The sequence below is a fragment of the Danio rerio genome, chromosome 5 (assembly GCF_049306965.1).
Source record: "Danio rerio strain Tuebingen ecotype United States chromosome 5, GRCz12tu, whole genome shotgun sequence".
Lineage (NCBI taxonomy): Eukaryota > Metazoa > Chordata > Actinopteri > Cypriniformes > Danionidae > Danio > Danio rerio.
The window spans coordinates 71,608,194-71,633,817 of NC_133180.1; the positions used below are offsets into that span (position 1 = coordinate 71,608,194).

Here is a 25,624-nt window from a genome sequence, read left to right on the forward strand (position 1 = left end):
TCCTATAATATTTGTTTCTTGTGCAGAAAGTCTGATTTGTTTTATTTCAGCTAGCATAAAAGCAGTTTTAATTTTTTTTAAAGCTATTTTAAGGTCAAAATTATTAGCTCCCTTAAGCAATATTTGTTTTCGTTTGTCTACAAAACAAACCATTACAATGACTTGCCTATTACCCTAACTTGCCTAATCAGGGTTACCAAGTTAAATTTAAGTCTTATTAAGACCATGATGATTGAAATTTTAGACTTATACAGGGCTAAATGCTATTTTTTCGAATATCTCAGTTAGAAAAGATTTTCACTTGCCCCTTTAAAACAATGATTAAAATTTAATACATTTAATAAAACAATAATAATCAATATATTTTCAATAAAAAATATTTAAATATATCCATTCACAAACCCTATAACCCTTACCAAGAAAAGAACAAAACAAAGCTGTCACTTACTTCAGTCAACAATAATAATACTTCAGTCTACAATAATAATAATTTAATAATAAAAAATAAAGGTCAGGCCAGTATCCTCTCCTCTGTATTTGCAGTAAACAAATGGTGAACTTTTAACCGCTTAAAGTCAAGCGCTATTTTTGCCTACCCAAATGTAAAAGCATCCCAAATCCACATGCAGAGGTGTAATTGCAAAAGTTTGGTATCATTTTAAAGAAAACCCTTTGAATTTTCGTAAAACGCTGCTGAGAGTGATTCAAATATTTGTATATGTTTTTTGTGTTATAATAAACCCCTCCAAAAAAGAGGCACTTTTTTTTGTAAACTCAAATTTAAAAGAGTACCTTTTAGATTCCAAGTGATCTAGGTTGCTGTAATTAATTTTGGTGGTTCCTGCACATGTCAGTAATCATAGAAAAAAAGGAAAATGTCTCTACCATAATCTATGCGGAAGTTATTCTATTCCAACTGATGAGAGAACAGAACCACTTATGGGTGTATTTGGGCCAGTACAAACAGTAAGTGATGTCACAGACCTGGTACCAGGTTCCAGAGTTTAGGAGGTAAAGCAAATGTTAATGTAAAGTAATAAAATGCTATTTTTGAATAAAAAAGTGTTATTGAGATAGAGTGTTGGTGATTGTGTGGGTGTTAATAGCCAGATTGGGTAGCTATACACGAACAAAGGAAAAATAAGACCTGTTAAAAAAAGATTTAAGACCTACAGCACATTATTTCACTACATTTAAGACTTTTTAAGGCCTAAAATTTGGCTTTTGAGATTTTTTAAGACGTGGATACCCTGCTAATAAACCTAGTTAATTCATTAAATGTCACTTTAAGCTGATAAATAGTATCTTTAAAAATATTTAGTAAAATATTATGAATGTCATCATGGCACAGATAAAATAAATCAGTTATTAGAACGATTATGTTTAGAAATGTGTAGAAAAATCTCTCTGTTAAATAGAATTGGGCAAATATATATACACAGTGGGCTAATGATTCTGAATTCAACTGTAAATCTGAAACACACACATAACAACCACCAAAACCTCACTTAATCGTACAACACACCTTAGAAACAGAGTCCACGGAGTCTTAAAAAGTAAAATAAAACACAATTTTAAAGTCTTAAATTCACTGAAACATTGTCTTGTAGGTCTTCAGTCATTTAAATGGGTCTTAATTTTCCTTTCTTTATACCTTTCCCAGTACTGGGTTGCAGCTGGAAGGGCATACGCTGCGTAAAACATATGCTGGAATAGCTGGTGGTTCATTCCGCTGTGGCGACCTCTGATAAATCAGAGACTAAGCCGAAGGAAAATGAATGAATGAATGTAAAGGACCTTCAACACAATATTTTGGTAGATTTAAGACTTTTTAAGGCCTAAAATTTAGCTTTTGAGATTTTTTAAGACCCCGCGGATACCCTGCTAATTAACCTATTTAAGCCTTTAAATGTCACTTTAAGCTGAATACTAGTATCTTAATAAAATATCCAGTCAAATATTATGTACTGTCAACATGGCAAAGATAAGAGACATCAGTTATCAGAAATTAGTTATTAAAACTATTATGATTACAAATGTGCTGAAAAATATCTCTGTTAAATAGAACTTAAAAAAAATATATACAAGGGGGATAATAATTTAGGAGGGCTAATAATTCTGACTTCAACTGTACATCTGAAACACACAACAACCACCAAAACTAAACCTTATCCTACAACACACCTTAAAAACAAAGCCTTAAAAAGCCTTAAAATGTCTTAAATTCAATGAAACATTGTCTTGTAGGTTTTAAATCATTTAAATTGGTCTTAATTTTCCTTTCTTTATACCTTTCCCAGTACTGGAAGGGTATCCGCAGCGTAAAACATATGCTGGCGGTTCATTCTGCTGTGGCGACCTCTTATAAATCAGAGATTAAGCTGAAGGAAAATGAATGGATGAATGTAAAGCTACCCAATCGATCCAACGCACAACCAACCACCAACAATCCATCTCAATAAAACCTTTTATTCATAACTAATATTATAACAGTCTGTTGTCCATACATTTAGCTTGTGCAAACAGCTAGGTCTGCTTGTTTTGACAGATTGTTTAAAATACATAATACATAATCTTTTAAAATAGATTTTTTGATGGGTTAAGTACATATTTTGTCTGCTTGGCCATTTAAAAAATTCTACCTTTATTTATATTTTGTTAAATATTTCCCAAATGATGTTTAACAGAGCAAGGAAATTTTCACAGTATGTCTGATAATATTTTATCTTCTGAAGAAAGTCTGATTTGTTTTATTTTGGCTCGAATAAAAGCAGTTTTTAATTTTTTAATCACCATTTTAAGGTCAAAATTATTAGCCTCTACTAGCTATTTTTTTCGATAGTTTACAGAACAAACCATCGTTATACAATAACTTGCCTAATCACCCTAACCTGCCTAGTTAACCTAATTAACCTAGTTAAGCCTTTAAATGTCACTTTAAGCTGAATACTAGTGTCTTGAAAAATATCTAGTAAAATGTTATGTGATGTCATCATGGCAAAGATAAAATAAATCAATTATTAGAGATGAGTTATTAAAACTATTATGTTTAGAAATGTGCTAAAAAATCTGCTCTCTGTTAAACAGAAGTTGGGAAAAACAATAAACAGAGGAGCAAATATTTCAGGTGGGCCAATAATTCAGGGGGGTTAATAATTCTGACTTCAACTGTAAGTCTGAATTTAAATTCTTCATGGTCTTAAAAAGTCTTAAATTTGACTTGAAACCCTGTAAAATAATAAATATCAGATCTAGAAACGGAATCCTAGGTCCAACGTTTTGCTGAAAGCACTCAGACGATGAGATTAAGCTCGACAAATGCTGAAATAGAAATCTCAAACTGACCTCAAACCGACTGAATCTTCTCCGACCGGCTCTCTCCTCTTCTTCTTGCTGGGCTCGCTGGTCTTAAAACCCTCCGGAAACCAAAGTTGTCCGTGTTCCCGGCGCCGTTTACGGGACGCCACCATCCCAATGGCGACAAAGGCCAGCAGCGCCAATCCTGCCAGAACCACGTAGACTGGATAGAGCTCTACAGGCGACGGTCCATCGATCTCACCTGCCACAGGAACAACCGTTGACATGTCAAGAGTCAAGAATATGCTCCGAAGATGGGCGGACAAACTATGCGCTAATCAGAATTGCTAACCGCTTCTCATCAAAAAAAGCTGGCAAATAAGAAAAAAGGAGGAGGACGGGGAAAAAAAAACGAATGAACACCTCCTCTCCCTTTTTCTCAGCCCAGGGTACCAGGAGACAACTTTACCAGTTCTTCTTTAAGGGAAAAAAAAGGGAGGGATTAATGAACTTCAAATTACCGCGCACACTTTAAGCTGTAAAGACGAAGGATTTATTAGGATTTTCCAGATAACAAAGACTCCCAACTTCTAGCACACTCCCGATCAATTTTTCTCCACTCTTCTCTTTTTTTTTACCACACTCTCTCCACTAACGATTTTGAAATGATAAACTCTGCTCATCTAAACCCTTGGAGATGCGTTAAGTCCTGCTACGTTCGACTAGGTTAAGGTTGCGGCAGCCCCCCCCATCATTTCACATTCACGCCATGCATGTATGTGTCATGTCGGGCCAAACGAGTTGACATGATTTGCATCAATTAACTATTTTGGGTTGCCTGGAGGAAGCAGATCTGCCCTCAGACCAGTGCATTGATTGTTTAGTCTGTCTAATGCACAAAGAACACTTGCTTCATTGTTATAAGGAAGAAACGCTACAAACTTCAAAGCGATCCCTGTAATCCGCGGTAGGAGGCGGTGGGGTTAAAGGTTGGGGATGGGGGGGTTGGTATTGAATACATTGAGTAAGATAGGAGGCCTAGTGTTGATTAAAGGCATTATGGGAAGACGTGAGGCACACGACAATGCTCGTGCCGAACGCTTACTTGTGACGGCCTCGATGACGTAAGGCATTTTCAGACTGCCGCTGGAAGCCAGCGCTCCGAGGAATGCCGCCGCGTCGTTGGCGCTCTGGAAGCATTCGGAGGTTTGCTGGTAGCACTGCCGGTTGTCGATCTCCAGATAAACCACGGAGCTGATGGGAAACATAAGAATTGATTTTATTAAAGCATGTCTTGAAGAAATAATCTGACAAAAAGTCACGACAGCAAATGTTTATATGCCGCTTTGAATTATTCATTCAATTTTCCCCACAGTGGACTGAACCGCCAACTATTCCGACATATTTTTATATCACACACACTTACCCTTTGACTTGTATCTTCTCCAGTTCTCTGCGTTTTCTCCCTCCTTCCACTACTATATTGTAAATGCTGTTTTTCATCGAGCTCAAGACATCGCTAGAAGCATCGTTCCAGCCGTCTAGTGATCGTTTGATGTTGTGTTTCTTCAGTTCCTGCTCATTGCCGTAATACGGGTAGATCATTTCTTGCCCCTTGCTATCCCGCCGGAAAACCACGTTGGTGTGGAGCACTCGGCTGAGCTCCCGCAGAAAGCCGAACGAGTTGTTTCGGAGCTGATCAGGGTGAATGTGGACCACCACAACCAGCAGTCCTGCAGCCAGCTTCTCGGGGGTGTCGTTAGCGCAGTCCAGGCCGTCCCATTCACACTCTGCATTATTGCAGCCCTGGTCACAGTAGCCGTCTGCAAAGTGGTCCTTGCAATACTGATCGTATAGTGGACTAGGAGAAAGAAGAGGAGAGTTTAGAAACTGTATTTATTTTTCTGCTTTTAGACAGTCTCTAAAGCTGGACTACAAGAGTGCGGACCTGGTTTTGACCTGTTAGACCATCTGGGTCAAGAAGATTCGGGTTTGCAAGCAATTTTGGACAAGCTACAGTACCATCTTCCTAAATTCATTCACTAAGGATAACCATTTTTACTTTTCTTTGTCAAAATGTAACTATTCTAGGTTTTTAATGCTACTGAGCAGTGCTATTTTTTTTTTTAGATATTATAGTATAATAATAGACTTTTAAATAATATAATATATAATTTATAATATAATATATAATATATAATATAATATAATATAATATAATATAATATAATATAATATAATATAATATAATATAATATAATATTATATATATATATATATATATATACTACCGGTCAAAAGTTTAGGGTCAGTGCAATTTTTAAATGTTTTAAAATAAGCTTCTGCTGCTCACCAAGGCTAAATTTATTTCATCAAAACTACAGCACAAACTGTACAAATGTGAAATGTTATTGCATTATAAAATAACTGTTCAAAAGTAGTTTGTAATTTATTTAATCATTTATTCCAGTGACTTTAAAGATGATTTTTCAGCTTCATTACTGCAGTCGTCAGTGTCATGTGACCCTTTAGAAATCACTTATATAAATTATTATTATTAGGGCGACACAGTTGCGCAGTGGGTAGCATTTCACATTTCTGTGAGGAGTTTGTATGAATTGGGTAGCCTAAATTGTCCGTAGTGTCTGTGTGTGAATAATGGTGTATGGATGTTTCCCAGTGATGGGATGCAGCTGGAAGGGCATCCGTTGCGTAAAACATAGGCTGGACAAGTTGGCGGTTTAACTGGATAAGTTGGCACTGTGGCGACCACAGATTAATTTAGGGACTAAGCCAAAAAGAAAAATTAAATATTATTATAATTATTATAAATATTAGTATTATTGTTATTATTATTAATGGTAATAGTAATAAAAGCAATAATGACTGGAGTAATATTTTCATTTGAAACCACATACAATTTTAATAAAGATTTAAAAATTCAACAATTTTCTTTTACATTTAATAAATGCAGCCTTGATGAACAGATGAAAAAAAAAAAAAAAAAAAAACTCACCATAAACATTTAACCAATAGTGTGTGTGTGTATGTGTGTGTGTGTGTGTGTGTGTGTGTGTGTGTGTGTGTGTGTGTGTGTGTATATATATATATACACAGTTGGAGTCAGAATTATTAGCCCCCCTGAATCATTAGACACCCTGTTTATTTCTTTCCTAATTTCTGTTTAACGGAGAGAAGTTTTTCTTTAACACATTTCTAAACATAATAATTTTTATAACTTATTTCTAATAACTGATTTATTTTATCTTTGCCATGATGACAGCACATAATATTTTACTAGATATTTTTCAAGACACTTCTATACAGCTTAAAGTGACATTTAAAGGCTTAACTAGGTTAATTAGGCAAGTTATTGTATAATGATGGTTTGTTCTGTAGACTATCGGAAAAGTATATAGCTTAAGGGGCTAATAAGATTGATCTTAAAATGGCTTAAAAAAATTAAAAACTGCTTTTATTCTAGCAGAAAAAAAAACAAAAAAGACTTTCTCCAGAAGAAAAAATATTATCCGACTTAATGTGAAAATGTCCAACATTCAAACATCAATGTCAAACATCATTTGAGAAATATTTAAAAAAGAAAAAAAATTAAAAGGGGGGCTAATAATTCTGACTTCAACTGTATATGTTCAAATACATTTGTAATTATAGTTTAAGGATAGAAAAAAAAAATAATTTAAATAATAATTATAATTCATTTAATAATAAGAGTAATAATAGAGTTTAATTAAAATTATGTTTTCATTCTTACATTTTTCCTTTTCATGTTAATAATACACTTTATGTTAAGCCTTTATTTATTATTTTTTCATGAATACTTTCTTCTTTATAATGCTTTATCCATTTTAATAAATCTGTTTTTATTCTATTTTATTAGTTTATATATCTGTATATGCTACTGTTTATATATATGATCATATCACATTGACTGTTTTTAATTCTGCATTTACAATTAAATGAAATCTAACCAAATATCTTGCACTAGCAGATGCTCTGGCTAGTCTTGGCTTCAGCAAGAGGTCTGTACTATAAAATAATTTAAAGGGAAACAAAATCCTCCCTTTCCATTTCAGCTGTAAATTGCTGGTTCACATAGCTGGCCCAAACATGAAACTCTTAAAATGAATAAAGCAAACTTTTAAACAGCACTCACTTGCACTGTGCCTCCACTCTCTGGCAGTCGAACCCATCATAGAGGCATCCCGTGTTGTGGCACTGTTCATCACACTTCCCGTTATTAAAATAGCGCCAGCACTGCAGAGCCGCCGAACAGTTCTTCCATGGGTCATTAAAGTTCAGCGAACAGTCGCCACCGTCCCAATCGCAGGCGTAATTATTACATGCGCTGTCACAGATCTTATTGCCCTTCTTGACTTTACACTGCTCAATCTCGCAGCTGACCGACACCTTAGGAGCCGGCGTGATGTCCTGACCAGTGCCGCCTGGAAAACTCCAGTCCAGGATGTGGCAGAAGAGGCCGTTGAAGTTGGTGGGACAGATGCAGTGGTAATACGGCTCCTCGGTTATATACTCGCACGTGCCTCCGTTATAGCAGGGGTTAGTGGTGCAGTGGCCTCCGCTGGGATCCTGGCACTCGGGACCAGTGAAAGCAGGGGTGCACAGGCATTTGGGACTCTTGTGACCAGAAACGCACGTCCCGCCATTTTTGCATTGAAGGCTCCCACATGCGTGTGCGTCGTACTCGCAGGTCGAGCCCGTAAAACCCTAAATGAGACATGCACAAGATGCAAAACTTTTTTTATCATGGTTTATACTGAAATTTTGAGGTGTAATTAGTTACTCTAACTCTTCTCAGGCCCGGCCCTAACTAATTTGGCGCCCTAGGCAAGATTTCAGGTGGCGCCCCGTCACATCGCAGTAAATTCCACTGCTAGTGTATAGTCATAAGAAACTAAATAGCTTTTTGATCGACTACTACAAGCTGGGAAAACGTCAGATAAACATGCCAATGCAATTAACATTAATGCTGAATAGATCTAATATTTACACATTTGCTTGAGGAAGTAATAATGGAGGTAGTTACATTACTATTACTATTTTCTGTAACATCTATGCCCTTCCATAACATTAGCTGACGTTCAACCTAACAGATAGCGCTATAGCTATTTATTGATTAGCAATGTTATGCCATATCTATCAACGTTGGGATGTAAAAAACATGGGACAACAAATAGCTTCAAATGATAGAATACATAGCAAACATTAGAACATATTGAGAATAAAATAAAAGGTTTACCCTATTAAAAACAATGGCTTATACAGAAATAAATAAAGCTATAAAATCTATTTAACTTTAAATTGTATTAACATATTGATTAAAGTTACTATAGTTATTTAGTGAAGATCAGCAAATTAATCTCTCATTGTGTTTGGTTTGATAACAGAGGTGTTAATGTAAGAATGCACAGCTCTATATTGAATGAATGAATGAAGCATTCGACTACTTTAGTAACTGTTTGTGCTCATTTAAGAGAAAATTAGTTGTGTTTAAAATAAACACGCAGGACAGAGCAAAAAAATTAAAAGAAGAAAAAAATAAGCACTTTTCCGAAAGTCCCTCACTGAGAGCTACGCTCAGCGCAAGCTCTTCCATCAAAACGCATATCCCCGGCTAAACGGAGCAGTGGTCGTCGTAATGTCGAGCGAAAAAGAAAAGAAAAAGACAGCTGTAAAACATAACCAGCTTTGTCTTTTTGTAGGAAACACACTTTAGATCTTTTTAGGCTAGGAGGTGTTTGAGTTATTGCTGTCTATCACTGAATGTGTCAGGAATATCAAAAACAAAACCAACTTAACCGTGCTCATTTCTGGCGCCCCCTGGCTGTACAGCGCCCTTAGCATTTGCCTATACTGCCTATGCCATGGGCCGGCCCTGACTTTTCTGCTCAAAAATTAAAGTAAGGGATCACTGCTTATGAGCAATTCCAGTGCTATGGATGTGACGTGTGAGAATGTGACTAACCGGTGGACATTTGCAGATAAAGCCATGAGGAGTGTTACTGGCTACAGCGCAGGTGCCTCCATTACGACACGGCTTCCCTTTACAGCCATCAAACACTTTGTCACAATGCTGACCTGTAGAGATACACAAACAACCATATTAAACATTTCAGTTGTACATCCTGACAACATGTGCTAGGAACATGTGATGCCACAACAAGCAATAAAAGATATATTTTCCATGATAACAGGAGGTTTTGTCCTATCCATCTGCAACGGTGAAGGCACCGGTGCGCCCCATAGTGTTCCTTTTAAAGGTTCACGAAACCCTTGAGTACTTTTTTTGAGATTTGAGTGTGTTGAGCAACAGTTAAGACAATGTTAGCATCTGTTAGCTTAAATTGTGGGGAATACTGGATAATTTTGAGCTTTTGTCAGCTATGTAGCGAGGGGGCGTGGCATAGAGCCATGGGAACGGAATGAGGCCGCCGCGTGAGTGGATACACCTGCGGTGCGCACCTGCCTCGAATCCCACAGAAGGAGCTCTGGACTATAAAAGGAGGAACGATGGCAGAGGAAGTCGAGAGAGGACCGGGCCCGGACATATTTTACTTTTGCTTTCAGTTTGACGGCAGTCTCCGTGAGGAGCTGAGGCCTGAGGCTGGCGAGGAAAGGATCTGCCTGCTGCCGTCTCCCAGCATGGGGAGGAGCAGGGGACGCTGGGCTTACCACCGGAGGGGAAAGTGCTGAAGGGAGCCATCCCACAGAACCCGGGGGAGTCGTCGCGATCCGCCATGATGCAGTAGCCTGCATCCGTCCACCGAAGCGGGAGCGTAGCAGGAGACCTGAGATGCCGCCAGCCAGCTAGGAGAAGACGGACGGGTGGATAGATTCCTCCACAGGGCTCCCAGCACGTCGTCGCATCTCTCTGCTGGTGGAGGACCGAGTGGCAGCGTGTCTGGAGAACCGAACCCCAAATTTTATTTATTTTTTTCCTTTTTCCTCTCTTCCCTTTCTCGGACTACTCTGTCCTTTCTCCTTTTCCATCTCCTTTTCTCTCGGCCTGTCTCATATAGGTCTCGTGGGTGCTGTGGCGCCAAACCACGGGGTGCCCCCGGCCTGTGATGGGAGATGGGGGTATGTGGCGAGGGGGCGTGGCCGTGAGCCCTGGGAACGGAATGAGGCCGCCGCGTAAGTGAATACACCTGAGGTGCGCACCTGCCTCGAATCCCACGGAAGGAGCTCTGGACTATAAAAGGAGGAATGATGGCAGAGGAAGCCAAGAGAGGACCGGGCCCGGACATATTTGACTGCCGTCACTGTTATTAATAAATAGTTTAAAAACTGCGTCGGTTCTCCGCTTCCTTCTTTCCACACAACGAACTTTATTACAGGCTATTTTCAGCTTCTGGGTTTAAAATGATTTTTGAAGTGTAATCAAAATCGGCGACGTAGCGCAAAACTGCAAGTGCAATGATGATGGGTCGGTTTCTCATTATTATTCATAGCGGAGTTTTCTTATCCTATGAGAAGAGCTGCCTTCTTAATTATTCATGACTGCGCATGCTTTCCGAAGGCAAGACAGACCTGCCAAGCTGTGAGACACAGACCCACGGCACACAGAAATTAGCTGTTCATGAAGGGTCGTAAGTGTTTGTTTCCATGATCCACGGGGTTTGTTGCATGTTTTTGCCCGCGATGCAGTCAGGGCCGATACAGCAAAGCTGTTTGTGTGCAGCAAGAATTTTTGTCGGGAGAATATGATAATAGAGCAGGGGGCTGTGTTTGTACCTGTGTATCCTGTGCGACACTCGCAGCGGTAGTTGTTTTTGAGCTGGATGCAGCTGTGTGTGCCACAGGGGTTGGACAGGCACTCGTTGACGTCGCCCTCACAGCGTTCCCCAACATACCCAGGGGGACAGATGCAGTGGTAGCCGCCCACACGGTCCACACAGCGGCCCTGGTTAAAGCATTTAGGCTCATGGGTGATGGGGTCAGTGAACGGTGTGCAGTCGTCAATGTTGATCTCGCAGTGCACACCTGGAAAAAAGTATAAGAAAAGCTGCACTTATATACTCAATAACATTTTTTTTTGTTGCTTGTTCTAGCTACTAATTTAAAATGAGCTGAAACAACACAACTCTTGAGATTTTTTTGGGGACAACTTAACTGTTTTATGTTCAATCCACTTAAATTTGTAAAAACTAATAATTAACTTAATTTCTTTATGTTGTCCCAACACAAAGCACTTGTGTAGAACCCAGTATTTTTTACAGTGTACATTCTAGCTACACTAGAAAATAAATGCTGGGTAACACAAAATTACTGCATGTTGCCTTAACCAGTGTTGGGCAATAACGCGTTTCTAACAATGCATTACTGTAATGGCATTACTTTTGACAGTAACTAATATTGTAGCGCATTAATTTTTAAATAAATAACTCCGTTATCGTTATGATGTGTTTGTCCGTTACTTGGTAAGTTAATTATTTTGGCTGCAGTCTAGCCCACATCTTCTTTTTTTACAGCGGCATCGCATTGTGGGATTGGTTGATGCCAACCAATTACCATAAAGAAAACACGTTGTGTATGAGGAGATTTCACAAAAGTCACACAGAAACAGAGACTGAATGCGCGCAAGGTACACCAAGTGTGTGCGCAAGAGAGACCGAGCACGCACAAGAGATTGGGTGTGCACAAGAGAGACCAGGTGCGCGCAAGAGAGGCCAAGTGTGTTTGTGAAAGAGACCGAATGCGTGCGCATGAGAAACTAAGAAGCTAATAAGGTTACTACTATCATTATTATTATAAATCTACTAGTTACTAGTAACTAGTTACTATTTTTCAGTAACTAGCACAACACTCGTCTTAACATAAAAAGATTCAATTAAAACGTAATTATTATTATAAATTTTCACAATCACCAGCGATCTAATCCTGGCAGATTGCTGGTTAACACACAGATCGCAATGAACTACAAATCCGTCATTACATGGACTACAAGGTCCAGTCATGCACCGCTCACATGCACCTTTTCCGAGATCAGATGATTTCACACAGACACAGCTGAAGCTCATCATTCATTCATTACGCGGACTATAAATACAGCACGCGCACACACACACAGACACACACACAGACACACACACACACACACACACACACCAGGGCTACTATGTTTGTTGCTTCAAATAAATAAGCACACTTTTGTTTTCTGTATAACACAACTGATTAGTTTAGTAGACACAGTGACACATTTCTGTCATATTTCTAAACACATTGTTTAAATGTATAGTGTTGTATTGATCAGAAAAATACTGATTTTTTAACATTTGTTTATTGTTTTACATATTTTTATAGCCGTTATACAACAGCAGATTTTGCACTTTGAATGTACACAGCTTACTTTCCATAAGTTGCTGACATACCACGTTTAATTTGTGGTTAGTTTAAAAACTGCTGATAGATTTCAGTTTTAAGCAGCTGTTACGTTTTTGTTTTGTTTAAAATGCATAAAATGTATGACTGTTTATAATAATTCATTACTTTTTGGTGTAAGTAATCAATAAAGTAACTGAGTTACTCATAGTAACTGTAACTAGTTACTATTTTTCAGTAACTAGCACAACACTCGTCCTAACACAAAAAGATTCAATTAAAACGTAATTCTTTTTACAAATTTAAGTGGATTGAACATAAAACAATCAAGCGGTTCCATAATTAAGCATGAAAGCATCAGTCAATGTGCAAGCTGTAATTAATAAAGAAAACGAAGCATGAAAAAGTGCCAAACAGAGGAGGAAGTGAAATCTGACCTTGTGTTCCCCGAGGACAGGAGCATTTGTAGGTATTGATCAGGTCGATGCATGTGCCCCCGTTCTGGCAGGGCTGAGACAGACACTCATTGATCTCATCAGAGCAGTTCACTCCATGATAACCTGGCACACACTTCAAGAAACACAACAAGGAGAGGCAAATTAATGCCAAACATAAAACAAACAGCTTTCTGTTTACTAGGCGCTTTCTCCAGGCTTTGCCAAACAAGCAATTTCTTTTACAAAGAAGGTTTAGCTAACATTAGCCTAAAGCAGTGGTTAAATCTAACGATCACCAATTAGCTTATCGAGAGCATGCAAATGATTATATTTATACTTACAGTAGCTCTACGTTTAGATTTTAATCTCTGTACAGTCTAGTCTCTAATTATTCATTCATTCATTTTCTTTCGGGTTAGTCCCATATTTATCAGCGGTCGCCACAGCGGAATGAACCACCAACATATCCAGCATATATCATTGATTCTGTTTATTTACCTTTGTCAACTTACATTTATTCAGTTTTTAAAAAAATTTCCCTAATATTATTGTCTAACATGCAAATATTCATATGATTTATTTACAATACGGTGTGTAAAGATATATTTTTCTTATTTTCTTTTAGTAGAGATATTATATGAGAGACTTGCTTTGTTTACCAAATAAAGTGGATCTAATTGGATTTGCATTGTAAATATTAAATAAAAGTAAAAAGGTGTTACTTTTTATTTCATATATTAAGGTTTTAGTTATGATATTCCCAAAATAATTCAGCATAAATCCGCAGATTTAAAAAAAATTCTGTGCAGAAATAGCAAAAAATGTCTGAAGATTCTGTCTGTCCCTACCAATTTGTAAACATTCAGGATGCCTGTGCATGGAGGTTGCAGAAAAAAACCGGGAGCACTTGCATTTACAGCAATGGAATGACATCTGATGCGGTACAGAGTTTGTTGTTGTCTTAGAAATAAGTTATATTGATTACATATTATATATATATATATAATTTACATAATGCTTTCAGCATATTATAAAAGCTTGTCACCCAGTAATAAGCAGGTATTCGGCAAAATTAACGTTAAAGTGAGCGGCGTTCATCCGACAGGTCCATTTGCAATAGCACCCGCCCTATGGATTTTGGATAAGACGAAATCGCCAAGCATCCGGCCTGAAATATACAACCATCTCATTCAAACTCCAAGTGATTTTACAAGAGAGAAGTTAAAGGCCTACAAGTGTTTGGATGCCTACAATTTTGTTTTGTGTGGTCATGTGCAAGAAATAATGCTCCTCGATTACCAGATTCAAAACTATGTAGTGCTAAAAAACGAGCTTCTGCCTAGCCAAAGACAAAGAAATAAGACGGAACTGTACAAGGCAATTGTTGATGTTAATCATCAACAAGCAAAACTGCATTCTGACAGTGAACTGCACCTGTACGGCAGGGTATGTGAACTTACCCTTTACGTTTCATTCTTAGCATTCAGTGTCCGCAGTTTAATTCTCCATATTTAACTGTTTTTACTCATTTGTGCAATAAAAATGAGTGATGTGTATGATTCAGCATAGGGTGAACTTAACTGATATGAAATAAGAACTGCAGAGTCCAGCGTTTTTAATTAGGTCCTCAATCCATTCAGCTCATATGATAGCTGTTAGCCTAAGACATCTGCGGTTGGCATTAAAAGCAGCGTGGTGTACGGTAAAAGTGTTTGAATTTGGTATCTTACCGCACAACACAACATGTTTGCTATTGGAACCGGTCTTTTTTTTGCAACCACTTTGTGTGGTTGAACCCGTGTGACATCATGTGTGACGTAGGTTGATAGTTCCCCTATAGCGCATGTCTTTGCACTGTGGGTTAAACCGGAGCACCCGGAGGAAACCCACATCAGCATGGGGAGAACATGCAAACTCCACACAAAAATGTCAACTGACCCAAACCAGCGACCTTCTTGCTGTTAGGTGATTTGACGTTATTCTCTCTTCTGGCTGCCACTCACACTATTTTTTTTTACTTTGTCTGAACACCTTTATAACATCATCGTGGAGTTTTTCTGTAATTATTTCAGCAAATAGAATTGTAAAAAATATTTGTTAATCTCTCCCGTTCACCATGCTCTAAGGTTACCCAACTATGACGACTTCTGCTTCTGAGAAACCCGGATATGTGAAAAGGGTCCATTCACAGTGAAGATGATTGCTAACTTCCAGATCCTCTTGACTTACTTCACAGGAGTATCCGCCCAGGTAGTCGGTGCAAGTTGCTCCGTTCTGGCATGGATTGGGAATGCATTCGTCCACCTGCTCCTCACAGTAGCTGCCCGTGTATCCGGCCTGACAGTGACAATAGTGTGTGTTTCCAGCGTCCAGACACTGGCCAGAGTTACGACACAGCCGGACCACATCAACACCTGAAAATCAGGAGAAACAAACATCTCAAACACTGAACAGGCTGAGCAGAAACCAGTGGTGAGTAACAAGGGGTATATTTTGTATATTTTTCCCCAATTTCTGTTTAACAGAGAGATTTTTTTTGTTCAACACATTTCTAAACATAATAGTTTCAATAACTCATCTCTAATAACTGATTTATTTTATCTTTGCCATGATGACAGTAAATAATATTTGACTAGATATTTTTCAAGACACTTCTATACAGCTTAAAGTGACATTTAAAGGCTTAACTAGGTTAATAAGGCAGGTTAGGTTAATTAGACATATGCATAATAATCGAAATTAAAATATTGCTTTAGGGGTGGCTAAAAATACTGGCATTAAAATGGTTTTAAAACTATTAAAAACTGCTTTTATTCAAGGCGAAATTAAACAAATAAGAAGAAAAAATATTATCAGACATACTGTGAAAATTTCCTTGCTCTGTTAAACATCATTTGGCAATAAAATCCCAGAAGGGCGAATAAATTTGACTTTAACTGTAATAGGCCCATTCATATAAACAAACCTTGCTGTTTGGCGGCCACCTCGCAGGAAACACTGGGAACGTCACAGTATAAACCAGTCCAGCCTGTCTGACACTGACAGCTGTATCTTGTGCCGCTCTGTCTGCAGATCCCTCCATTCTTACAGGGAGACGGTTTACACCAGTTCACCAGCTCCTGCAAGACAACAGTTCATCCATGTCAATGATTTAACTAGTGTATCTCCACACTCAAAAAATGACATTATATATATATATATATATATATATATATATATATATATATATATATATATATATATATATATATATATATATATATACACAGAGAGAGAGAGAGAGAGAGAAAGAGAGAGAGAGAGAGTAACACTTTACAATAAGGTTCATTAGTTAATGCATTTACTAACATGAACTAGTCATGAACAACACATGTACAGCAATTAATAATCATAATTGAACATTTACTAATGCATAATTAACATCCAAGTCCATGCTTGTTAACATTAGCTAATGCACCATGAGTTAACAAACTAACAATGAACAACTTTATTTTACGTAAACTAACATGAACAAATACAGTAGTAAATGTATTGCTCATTGTTTGTTCATGTTAGTAAATGCATTAATTAACATTAACTAATGAACCTTATTGTAAAGTGTGACCTATATATAATTTTTTTCATTTCAAGGGATCAAAATAGCTTTTTAATTTTTGTTCTGCATTCCTAGTTTAAGATCCAAACATGCGGATATGAAAAGGTATGTATGTAAATGAAAAAAAAAAAAGTAAACTTAAGTCATATATCGATGTCAGACATTTCCCTTCGGCTTTGTCTCTTTATTCAGCAGGGGTCACCACGACGGAATGAACCGCCACAATATTTAATAACAAACTAGAAAATATTTTTAAGAATACTGTGCAAAATAAATTAGAATTTACAATTGTTTAATTTTAGCTATTTTCACCTTTTCATCACAATAAATAGTATATATACTGTAGCACTACAATGCTAATGCTATATTTCCAACAGCTGAATTCACATGTAAGGCAGGTGACATTATATTTACCTGTAAAGTGTGTATATTCTGAGACAATGTTGTTTGTTTGTTCTGTTGTATTTAAAAATCGTTATAAACTAAATATAAGCTAAAAAAACAACAACAAAAAATAATAATAAATATATATAATAATATATAGAAATATATACAATAACATTTTATAAATATATAATTTTTTCTGCATTCCCAGAGTAAAATCCAAACATGCGGATATGAAAAGATTAGGAAATAGGAAATAGATCAGTATGTAAATGAAAAACATTTAAACTTCAGTCATATTTCGATGTCAGATTTTACCGCACTGGGTTCCACACAATCGATTAGTGTTGGGACAACATGAAGGAATTAAGTTAACAATTAGTTTTTACGAATTTGAGTTTGAGTCCACAAAAAAAAAACTGAAATACTGTGTTGTTTCAGCTCATTTGAAATAAGTAAGAACAAGAAGAACAAACAGCAAACATCCTTTTTTGAGTGTATAGTGTTGGCTATTTAAATCAAATGGAATTAACAATATTTAATTCATTTCTTCGTCTTAGTCCCTGAATGAACCGCCACAATACTTAAAAACAAACTAGAAAATAATTTTGAGAATATCGTGCAAAATAAATTTGAATTTACAGTTGTTTAATTTCAGCAATTTTAAACCTTTTTATCGCAATATATAGCTAACAATTTGCAATAAATCCTAATGGTTAATGTTAAAAGTGAATGCACAGTAGTAAAAGTGAATTTAAAAAGTGAATTAACACTAACAATAAGCAAGACATCTTGCAGTATTTATAAATATTTTGCTAATCTTAATTAAAAGAGAAAAAACTATTAATTGTTCACTTTTTGTTCATTAAATAATATAAGAATTGTTATATAGCAAATACAATTCTTTAAATAATAATAACAATACAAGCTTTTATTTTAATAAGATGTCAGTTAGGCTACGCAGTGGCACAGTAGGTAGTGCTTAGTTGGCGTTTCTGTGTGGAGTTTGCATGTTCTCCCTGTGTTCGCATGGGTTTCCTCCCAGTGCTCCAGTTTCCCCCACAGTCCAAAGACATGTGGTACAGGTGAAATGGGTAGGTATGAGTATGAGTGTGTGTATGAATGAGTGTGTGGATGTTTCCCAGAGATGGGTTGCGGCTGGAAGGGCATCCGCAACGTAAAAATGTGCTGGATAAGTTGGTGGTTCATTCCGCTGTGGCGACCCCTGATTACTAAAGGAACTCAGCCGAGAAGAAAATGAATGAATGAAGATGTCAGTTAATATTTAACTGTACAAGTATTTGAATGAGTTAGTTTATGTTAACTAATGCAATTATTAATGTTAATAAATAGTGTTTTATTTTAAAGAAGTAAAATAATAATTTGACCACAAACAGAACCTTTTCAACACGACAAAACACTGTAAATAAATGTATGATGGATGCATAAAAACGTTTTGTTCCAAAACAACCCTGTATCTATACCAGTGATTTATTACCTGACAGTTAAGACCGTGGTATCCCTGAGGGCAGGTGCACTTGTAGGTGCCATAGCTGTCCTGGCAGGTGCCTCCATTCATGCACGGTCTGGAGTCGCACTCGTTGATGTCATGCTGGCAGTAGTTGCCAGTGAAGCCTTTAGGGCACAGGCAAGTGAAGCTGTTGATGCCATCCACACATGTGCCACCATTAAAACAAGAGCTGTTTCAAAAAAGAAGAAGAACAAAAACAAAAAAACAGATTTACTTCATATAATGATCATCAATGCTGCTCAGACTGCGTTGTCATCTTTTCACCAGAGGGGGCGCTAACAGACAACAGAAGAAAAACTTTTGAGGTTTTTTTTTAAACACTATCATGAGGCAGATCAGTGAACTGACAAGGCTCGAGTTTAACAATAAGGCTAACAATGATAGCTGTAGTGCTGTGCAGAAAAGACATGTAGGGTTTGAAGCATTGTTTGGTGCGTATCTCTTACGACTTTGTTGATAAAGTGTTTTTAAGAGAGTTGAGATACAGTAGATTTGCCTTCTTGTCTCTTAGTAGTAACGACTGTCTGTTATAGACTAAACACTAGCTTGTTGGCAAAGATCAATATTTACACTAAGGATGGGCGATGTTTTAACGTCCTCAATTTACTGGTAAAAATTCTCTGTATGATAAGATCTTGTCTTCCTGTGATAATACAAACTGATTTATAAACTATTAGAGACTGCTACTTTTTGGTTATTTACAGACATACTCAGAGTGCGAATTATACATTGACGATTAGCGAGGGGGACAATATTTCCATTAATGTTAGTTTGTTTTATACATGCTTTAATTAATCAATTTATGTTATTTATTTTAAATAACATCTAATTTATTAATGAAACTGAAGTTTTTAGTGTTTTGTGGGCTATTTAGTGTATTCTGACCTGCTGACTGGCTATTTCAAAGGTTACTATAGGTCAGACTACACAAACTATGTGTTTAATTTGACTTTACTTTTAGGCTATAAGTAGAAACAAAGAAACGGGGCGTCAGCATCAATGCTTTCCATTCACTTTAAATGGGTGGCGTCAGGCGTTGCCGAACTGCATTGTGGATCCGTCGGCGCCGCTTCAGTGGCGTTGTTTACTAAAGAAGTTGGGACTTTCTCAACTGTTTAAGCGCCGACAGAAGCATCAGCCAATTAGATCGCTGTATGCAAATACACCAACTCAGACAGTAGCCGATTGGTGACTAATTTCATTGGCTGACGCTGCTATGATGATCGCGTCAGCCCCAACTTCAGACACGCCCTCTGTCAAGTGTTGACGCTGAAGCCCCGTGTGAATCGAGCGTTACGATGTCTGTCGGTGCTTTGAATCTGATGGTTACAGACTGTTAAATGAATATTTTCCTGCATAGACTGATTGGAGTGATTATGCATTCATAATGGTGAACTGTTATAGGGGTGGTCAAATGTATATTATTTTAATAATTAACATTTTTATTTAAAATACACTACTTCTCAGTATTAAAGGGCAGACCCCCACCATACATCACATTTTGACGTCCTCTCAAAAACCCTGCTTTTACTCCAAATTCACTTTATAGCATCATTTGAGTGTTTAAAATAACTTATATTTGTGACCAGATGTGGATTCATATCACAGAATCAGGGAGAAAATATTATTTTATAGTATTCTATACAGTGATAAACACCAATGCTGCTTAGCATTGCATTCATTCATCCAATCATTCATGCATTTTCTTTTTGGCTTAGTCCCTTTATTAATCTGGGGTTGCCACAGTGGAATGAACCGCCGACTTATCCAGCATATGTTTTACACAGCGGATGCCCTTTCAGCTGCAACCCATCACATGGAAACATCCATACACACTCATTCACACACATACACTACGGTCAATTTAGCCTACCTAGTTCACCTATACCACATATTTTTGGGGGACTTGTGGGGGAATTTGGGCTTGCATGGAAGAATCTATAAACAAAGTTTCATTTTAAAGAGTTGCTTTCACTATATGACTTTAAAAAGAGTTTCAAGAGTTCGCCCTTCGCTGATGATTGATTATGGAGTGTGTTTGGCATGCAGTCCCGGGAGAGGAACCTGAACTTGTGAGATCCTCGAGCCCAGGGCTCCCCCTCATTGCAGGGCGAGAGGGAAGTCCGAGTTCAGGTAGGTCTCGAGAACTCCCCTGCTTGATAAATGTTGGAAGTAGATTATAATGCTATGAAGTGTCTATGCTGTCAATTGAGATTTGTCAATTTACTTATGTTACGTGTTTTTGGTCTGTGGGAGGAAACCGGAGAGCCCGGTGAAAACCCACGCAAACACGAGGAGAACATGCAAACTCCGCACAGAAACGCCGACCTGGCCTGGTAGTGTCCGAGCCGGTGACATTCTTGCTGTGCGGTCGTGGTACTAACCACTAGGCCTCTGTGCTGCCCTGACAAGGAAATGGGAGAAGTTGGGGTTGCGGGGGGATTCTTCAAGATGAAGATGGCTGAAGTAAGATACTCTGGTTATTTATAGTGGTTAAGGAGTCGTCTGATTGGTATATCAGTGTTAGCTAATGTGGACCAGGTGCTATCAATCATAAGCGCGCACTCTTCTCGAAATTAGTTCATAAATAAACTTCACATAAATGATTTAGAAGTTGAAACACAGGCTTTTCTGGTAAAATAAAGGTTATAATAATAATAATAATACAAATGCCAGAAATAAGAGGCCTTTGGTTACCTCTCAGTACAGTCAGGTGTGTTGTTCTCGCAGTGAATCCCACTGAATCCAGGTGGACAGGTGCAGGTGTAGCTGTTCACACAATCAGTGCAGTTGGCGCCGTTTTTACACGGGTTACTCTCACATTCGTTAATGTCCTCCTCGCATCTGCCGCCCCTGAAACCCGGCAGGCAGGTGCAAGTGAAGGCGTTCACTGCGTCTTTGCAGAAGCCACCGTTACTGCAGGGGTCTGGAGGAAAAAAAAGGATGCTGTTAGACATCGGGACAAGATCAACTAGATGGACATATGGGTGTAATGGGACACTCACTGGGCTTGCAGTCATCGATGTCTGTCTCACAGTTGCGGCCCGTGTAGCCCGCTTTGCAACTGCACTTGTAGCTGCCAATGGAGTTTTGGCAGATGGCATCATTTCGGCAAGGATTTTTAACACACTCGTTGATGTCCACCTCACATGTTTGGCCTACAAGAAAGGAAAAGAAGTATGAGTATAGACTTTTATGTTTTTTTTTTAAATATCTGCAAGTTTGATGTTGATACAATGATGTTGTAACATTAAAATCTAAAAACATAAATAATGCCATTTAAAATTAAATGTAAAATTTGTTGTTATTTTTGTTTTGATACTTTAGTCTATATATGGCACATTTATTACCCAACAAAAATATTTAACATAATGTGGATATTTTTTATTTTATAAAACTGAGACATGTGTTTTTAATAATGGAAACATTTGTATGACTTTCTAAAACTCACACAACAATGTGCTAAAACACAAAAGCTTCAGCATAATTAAAAGTGTGTGTTGCATGACACAAACTGGCAACCAGAGCTTTTACCGTTCTCAATTGGCTAATTTAATTGCCAGGTACTATTCCACAGTAGTGCTCTTTATCACATTAATGTACTTGGTATCATTCAAGGCTTTTATACACTGCAAAGCAGTGTTATTTGAACTCTATCAAGGTTAAAACCAGCTCCAAATGAGTAAATATTGTCCCAATATTTTCAGAGTTAAATTAACACTCTTGGGAGAGTTACATGTACACAATAAATGAGTTAAATTTACACTGTATCGAGTTAAAAAATAACTCTGGTCTACACTAGGAGTTGACTATTCCCTGACTCTATTGTAACATATGTGAAAATTCAACACTTTAACAAAGAGAATTTAACTCTAGTTAAATTACACTATAAATGAGTTAAAGTTACACTGTATTGAGGTGAAAATTAACTCTGATCTACACTACTGGGAGTTGACTGTTCTCTGACTCTAGTGTAAAAGTGTAACACTTTAACAGAGAGAATTTAACTCTAGGTAAATTACACAATAAATGAGTTAAATTTACACTGTATCGAGCTGAAAAATAACTCTGATCTACACTACTGGGAGTTGACTTTTCCCTGACTCTAGTTTAAAACAAAATGAAAATTCAACACTTAAACAAAGATATTTTGACTAGTTAAAATGCACTATAAATGAGTTAAATTTACACTGTATTAAGCTGAAAAATAACTCTGGTCTACACTACTGGGAGTTGACTTTCCCTGACTCTAGTGTAAAAGGTGAAAATTCAACACTTTAACAGAGAGATTTTAACTCTAGTTAAATTACACTATAAATGGGTTAACACTGTATCGAGTTAAAAAATAATTCTGGTCTTGTCATGTTCACCAGTGAACAACCACCAGAAAACGCTGGTAAACACACACACACACACACACACACACACACTTAGGACTACAAATCTGCTGATAAACTACATATTCAATCATGCCACACACACACCTGCTCCAAGTCTCCACTAATTAGAATCCCACAGCTGATCCTGCTTCAAGACTGATTACACACAGTATTTAAGCAGCGCACACACTCATTCAGGTTGCCGAGTCTTGTTCACTGTAAAGTAGCATTACAACACGTTTTCCTTGTCTTGGTTTCCAGTGTTTTGAACCTAGCCTTGTTTATTTAGTTATCCTTGTCTGCCACCTGCCTTTCGACCTCTTGATTGTTAAACTGACTACGATTCTGGATTGTTCTCTCATACCTGTTTGCTCCCGTATTGACCACTGCTTGCCTGACTGAATAAACCTGCATATTGGATCCTACCTTCTGTTGTGGTGTTACTCCCCGGCGTTACAGGTCTACACTACTGGGAGTAGACTTTTCCCTGACTCTAGTATAAAAAGTAAAAATTCAACACTTTAACAGAAAGAATTAAACTCTAGCTAAATTACACTATAAGTGAGTTAAATTTACACTGTATTGAGCTGAAAAATAACTCTGATCTACACTACTGGGAGTTGACTTTTCCCTGACTCAACACTTTGACAGAGAGAATTTAACTCTAGTCTACATAGTAAAGATTACAATACTCCTAATTGATAGTTAAAACAGCTTCAAAATAGGACAATTCTCCAAAAATGGCAATAAAAATAAATCCTAATTATTTTATTAATCATTTATATCCACAAAAACATGTTAACACTGGACAGCAGCACTAAAATTGACACTTTTTACAAATTGACACTTTTTTTTAAGACTGAAGGATTTAAAAAATGGCATGACTTTTATGTTCCAATAAGATTTTTTTGTCAGGCAAATGTTGGATATAACACCATCAAGTGTTGGTTACCTGCAACTCCTTGATTATACTCTGAATCAAATCAGCTTTGAACTTTGATTGTGTTCATTTATCAAAATCTTACTCTGTAATTTCAACACTTTACTCTAAAATGCGTTAACACCCAAAAATTAACACTGATGAATTCTCTGTGTATCTTCACGTATTAAGTAAGGTCTCGGCTCCAGTCCACCAGGGGGCACTTCGAGGGAGCCAAGACCTTATACACAATACTGAGGCTAGAACAATACATCCTGCTTGTATGTGTGTGGATCTTGTACCTTGCCATCCCGCAGGACACACACAAGAGAAGCTCTCGTAGTCTTCCGATTCCTTGCAAACGCCTCCGTTCTTACAGGGTTTAGAGCCGCACGGGGCCAACAGGGTCTCACAGTTCTCGCCTGGAAGATACAAAATCAAAATACAGCATGAAAGATCTTTTTTTCAGCTCATAAAGATGTTTGCAGAAGACGTTCCTCCTCTAAGAAGGCTTAAATTTAGAAAGTGACACCGTGTTTCAGCGCACGATCTGTACTGAATCGTCTTTTCTCTGTTGGAGATTAGCCTAGCAAAGCAAAGCACATTTGGCCTATCTGTTTCCACGACTAGAGGAAGCCAGCAGGTTTTCCTGCCATTGTCTGGCCATTTGCGTTTCTGTGAGAGAGGAAGCAGGGCAAACAGGAAACATGACAGGCTAACGTTCCCACCCTGGTGCGATCAGATTTTTGTTATTCTTGATATGACGCCGTGTGGATTTTTCCAAACAGAAAGTGGCTGGGAATTAATATGATTTCTGTTCCAGAGGCCGAACATCATTATCTGTTTGGTCAAATAACAGAGTGAGAGGAAAGAATGTGTCGTCTGATGAAAACACGCTTTCCTGTATTGTCAACAGAGATACTTGAAGGGCTCATTGAGGAGCCATTGTCAACAAACAGGGACGACATTGATTGAGGGAAGTCTCTTGACTCTCTGACCTAGAAATTGTAAATTAACAAGCAACAGTCTAGTCAAATATTGAGAAAAATGCTTTATAATAATGCTCCATCAGTTAATGTATTTACTAACATGAACTAAGAGTGAATGGGCAGCACGGCGACACAGTGGGTAGCACAGTCGCTTCACAGCAAGAAGGTCGCTGGTTCGAGTCCTGGTTGGGTCAGTTGGCGTTTCCCTGGAGTTTTCCCTGTGTTTGCATGGGTTTCCTCCGGGTGCTCGTGTTTGCTCAACATTCCAAACACAATCGCTATAGGTGAATTAGGTAAGCTAAATTGTCTATGGTGTATGAGTGTGAATGAGACTATATGGCTGTTTCCCAGTGATGGGTTGCAGCTGGAAGGGCATGCGCTGCGTAAAACATATGCTATATAAGTAGCCGGTTCATTCCGCTGTGGCAACCTCAGATTAATTAAGGGACTAAGCCGAAATGAATGAACTAAAAATGAACAATACTTGGACGGCCTTCAATAATGATAGTTTAATATTTACTAATACATTATTAAAATTCCATCGCTGTGCTTGTTAATGTTAACAGTTAGCAAAGACGAATCAATACTGTAATGTTTTGTTCATTGTTTGCTCATTTTAATTAATACAATGACTAACATTAACTAATGGAACCTTATTGTAAAGAATTTCCGAGTTGAATTGAATATTAAACAATAAAAAAAATCATAACTTCCTGTTTCAAACATGTCTGAA

The 25,624-nt window shown here is 37.6% G+C and overlaps 1 protein-coding gene across 4 annotated transcripts in view; it reads right to left on the minus strand.

The window, feature by feature from the left end:
- notch1b (notch receptor 1b) overlaps window positions 1-25,624 on the minus strand; it is a 190,383-nt gene that overhangs the window by 13,629 nt on the left and 151,130 nt on the right. For 3 of the 4 annotated variants that reach the window (XM_073951084.1, XM_073951085.1, XM_005168649.6), the window contains 13 exons: window positions 24,205-24,324; window positions 21,610-21,762; window positions 21,302-21,530; window positions 18,572-18,773; window positions 16,060-16,213; window positions 15,324-15,508; window positions 13,095-13,227; window positions 11,071-11,319; window positions 9,302-9,414; window positions 7,472-8,043; window positions 4,724-5,158; window positions 4,403-4,551; window positions 3,346-3,559 (listed from right to left, as the gene is read on the minus strand). In XM_073951084.1, coding sequence (XP_073807185.1) covers window positions 3,346-3,559; window positions 4,403-4,551; window positions 4,724-5,158; window positions 7,472-8,043; window positions 9,302-9,414; window positions 11,071-11,319; window positions 13,095-13,227; window positions 15,324-15,508; window positions 16,060-16,213; window positions 18,572-18,773; window positions 21,302-21,530; window positions 21,610-21,762; window positions 24,205-24,324 — 2,908 coding nt within the window. 4 annotated transcript variants of the gene reach the window in all.